Source organism: Equus quagga, unplaced genomic scaffold (assembly GCF_021613505.1).
Source record: "Equus quagga isolate Etosha38 unplaced genomic scaffold, UCLA_HA_Equagga_1.0 HiC_scaffold_9578_RagTag, whole genome shotgun sequence".
Lineage (NCBI taxonomy): Eukaryota > Metazoa > Chordata > Mammalia > Perissodactyla > Equidae > Equus > Equus quagga.
Window position 1 is genome coordinate 25,739 of NW_025795025.1, and position 3,487 is coordinate 29,225.

The window sequence follows — 3,487 nt, forward strand, 5'->3', positions numbered from 1 at the left end:
ATCCTAACAATACCCTTCTCCCATGAAATAAAGCTCCTACTGCAGAATTTCAGGCATTGGAATGAGCATAATGGGATGGGGGAACCAAATGAAGTAAAAAAGATTTTCCAGGATTTCCACAAGAACACTTTGATGGGGAAGGACAAAGAAAAGCATAATATTCTGTCTCCTGATGCCATGATCTTTCCACTTACCACAGAGTCATAACACAGAGAGATAAAGCGAGTGATTCAAAGTTTCACAGGTAGAAGATGATAGGCTGGAAATTCCAGTCCAAGTGGACCAAACTCTCTGAAGTCTATGCCTTTGCAGTACAGACTACTGAAGAAAAGAAGGAAAGTACCTTAATTTTAAACATTTTCCAAAATACACACAGCTATGAAGGGGTTACGATTGATATCATGGATAACAGGGGCTCATCTGAAATGAACAATAAAAAAAAAATAAATAAGTTAACTTTTGCTCTATTCCTTATAAGTGACCAAAATCAGAACGCATATTTGGTTAGCCTGGTCTTACTATTTTTTTTCAAATTTTCATTTTCACTGCATCCCTGAGTTCACTTTCTTGCCCCACAATCTCTTCATGATATTTTTCACCTCTGCATTCCTGAGTGTGTAGATGATGGGGTTCAGCATGGGGGTGATGACTGTATAGAACACAGCCACCAGTTTGTCCACAGTGAAGGTGGAGGAGGGTCTCATGTAAAGGAAAATGGCAGGTCCAAAGAACAAGATGGCCACTGTGATGTGAGAGTCACAGGTGGAGAGGGCTTTGTGCCTCCCCTCTGCAGAATGGTTTCTCAAGTTGAACAGGATGACAATATATGAGGACACCAAGATGAGGAAGGAGAAGACAGAGATTAAACCACTGTTGATCAACACAATAACCCCCTCCACAGAAGTGTCAGTGCAGGCAATCTTGAATAAGGGATGGAGGTCACAGAAGTAGTGGTCAATCACATTGGGACCACAGAAGGGCAATTTGACAGTGACCAGGATCTGGGCCACAGAGTGAATTATGCCCCCAAGCCAGGAACCAGCCACCAGAAGGTGACACATCAGTCGGCTCATGATTGTTGTGTAATGAAGGGGTTTGCAGATGGCCACATAGCGGTCATAGGCCATTACTGTGAGAAGTAGGATCTCAGTTACTCCAAAAATGTGAAAAAAGAATATCTGAACTACACAGCCCTCCAGGGAGATGGTTTTAACCCTGACAAGTAAGTCTGAGATGAATTTAGGGGCAACAGTAGAAGAGTAACTGACCTCCACCACAGACAAGTAACTAAGGAAGAAGTACATTGGGGAATTCAGACTCTTACTGATGCTGACAGTCACAACGATGAGGCCATTGCCCACCACGGTGGCCAAGTACATAGGAAGAAACATCACAAAGCACACTCTCTGTATCTCTGGATCCTGGAAAAGACCAGTTATAATTAACTTAGTCACATTATTTGTACTCGCCATGAAATTCATTCAGATGTACTGGATGTGAACCACTGAGAAACCTGCAATAAAACAAACACTGATTATAACCAATTTGCCTTGTTTATAACACATTAGACAGTGTCACCCATTTTACCATACACTTCTCATGATATCATTCATTTAGCCAATATTGAGCCAATACTCACTCAGCATTAAGTATTAGCAATCTAACAAAAGTTTACACTTTAGAAAATGAAGGCTCAGAGAAATGGTTATTTACCCAGAATCCCACTAAAAGTGGTAGATGTTTAGACTTAGAACCAAGCTTTCTGATTTCAGGCAGGATTCTTTCTAATTCACTACAAGATAGTCTGAATTTGTGGTCCATTCAAGTTCATAGCCTACATTTTTATTATCTTTCTTGCATTTTGATAGCTCTCTCCTATTGAGGAATCCCCATGACATACTTCTGCTCCTAAATTTCTTCTTTCCTTCATCACTACCTCAGGGTATCGTCTTCCCATTGATAATTCTTCCTTTTCCAAAAGATCCTCTGTATTATTCACTCATCTATACTAGTCCTCAACTCATGTGAGATTCTTTCATTAATCATGCAGCTTCAATAAGTATATTTATATGATAAATGCTCAAATTCTCTGGGGACAATTCAACTTACTAGCTTCTCTCCATCATTTCACTATTACATTTATACTTCTTGTCCCACAGCTCAAGCTACCGAGAGACCCTGAATTCACAGTTTGTCCCTTAGAATATTATTATAGCTGGCCAGACTGCTTGTTCTGGTTCCAGGCTGGTAGCCAGCAGCAAAATATATGCTAACAAGAGTGAAAATTTCTCTTTAAGTTACTCTTTTGGATCAGATACATACTGGGCATCTCTTATACATCTATACACCCCACAGACTATACAAAATAAACACATATCACAATGCCTACTCAAGTTAACAATATCATGTGATAAAGCAGTATTCTCTAGATTAAGGTGCCACATTAGGAGTTTTTTTTAACTAATCTGATCCATGAGAAACAATGATGAAAAAATGTGAACTTCTTGAATCTCCGCTATAAATTTTATCCTCACTGTTTTTACCCCTATTTCTGATTTCATGATGAAATTTTTAAGAAATGTACTTTTGAAAGCTAAAAATACACCGAAACAATAAGGACTATAATCACAATGATATCAAAAGATAGTGATGTGGGCAGTTGGAAACAAAGTAGCGTGTGTCAGAATCCCTCAGGGAAGGACCCATGCTGGAGTTTAAAAGTAAATGAAGTTATTGAACCTTCAAAATAATTTTAAAAATAGTGTTCTGGAGCAAGAAAAGTACTAGAGAAAGAGTCCATGAGATCTCAGAGATTCAGAGTATCCTTGATGCTTGCCTTTTTAATCCCTGATTTGGTCCAACATGTACTTTGGCTTCAGAGAAAGCCCCTTATTCCTCAAATAAATACTCCTTCTTGCCAACGTCATTTGAATGAGTTTCAGTTTCACATAAGAAAAACACTCTAAAATGTTAATTTAAGGAAAATAAAAACAAAAATAAAGCTGAAGAATACTAGTAAGAATAAAAGTTCTAGATGCAATTACCAGTTAAAAACACAACTGAAAACAATTTCATATTTAGTCGCCAAGATTTTTTTTAAATAAAGAGCACTTAAAAATGTGAATACTTATGCAGAGAAAATCATATAATTCTACTGGAGGACATGAAGGAATGCAGGTATAATTAAATGACTTGCCACTGAACAAACACTGGGTCAAAGAATAAATCAAAAGATATCTTGAGACAAATGAAAATAGAAATACAACATAGAAAACTTTATGAGATGCAGCAAAAACAATTCTAAGAGGGAAGTTAATAGTGATAAATATATACATTAAGAATTTTAAAAAAAAGAGCTCAAATATATGACCTAACTTTACACTTCAAGAAATTACAAAAAGATGAACAAACTAAGACAATATTGAATAGAAGGAAGGAAAAAAAGATCACTTGGCAGAATAGAAAGAAAAAGAGACTAAAAATACAA

The 3,487-nt window shown here is 37.1% G+C and overlaps 1 protein-coding gene across 1 annotated transcript; it reads right to left on the reverse strand.

Annotated features, from left to right (window-relative positions):
- Positions 1 to 542: 542 nt before the first annotated feature.
- LOC124232650 (olfactory receptor 4B1-like) lies at positions 543 to 1,481 on the reverse strand. The gene has a single exon (XM_046649593.1). It carries the CDS (start codon positions 1,479 to 1,481, stop codon positions 543 to 545), a length of 939 nt encoding a protein of 312 aa, XP_046505549.1.
- Positions 1,482 to 3,487: the final 2,006 nt, after the last annotated feature.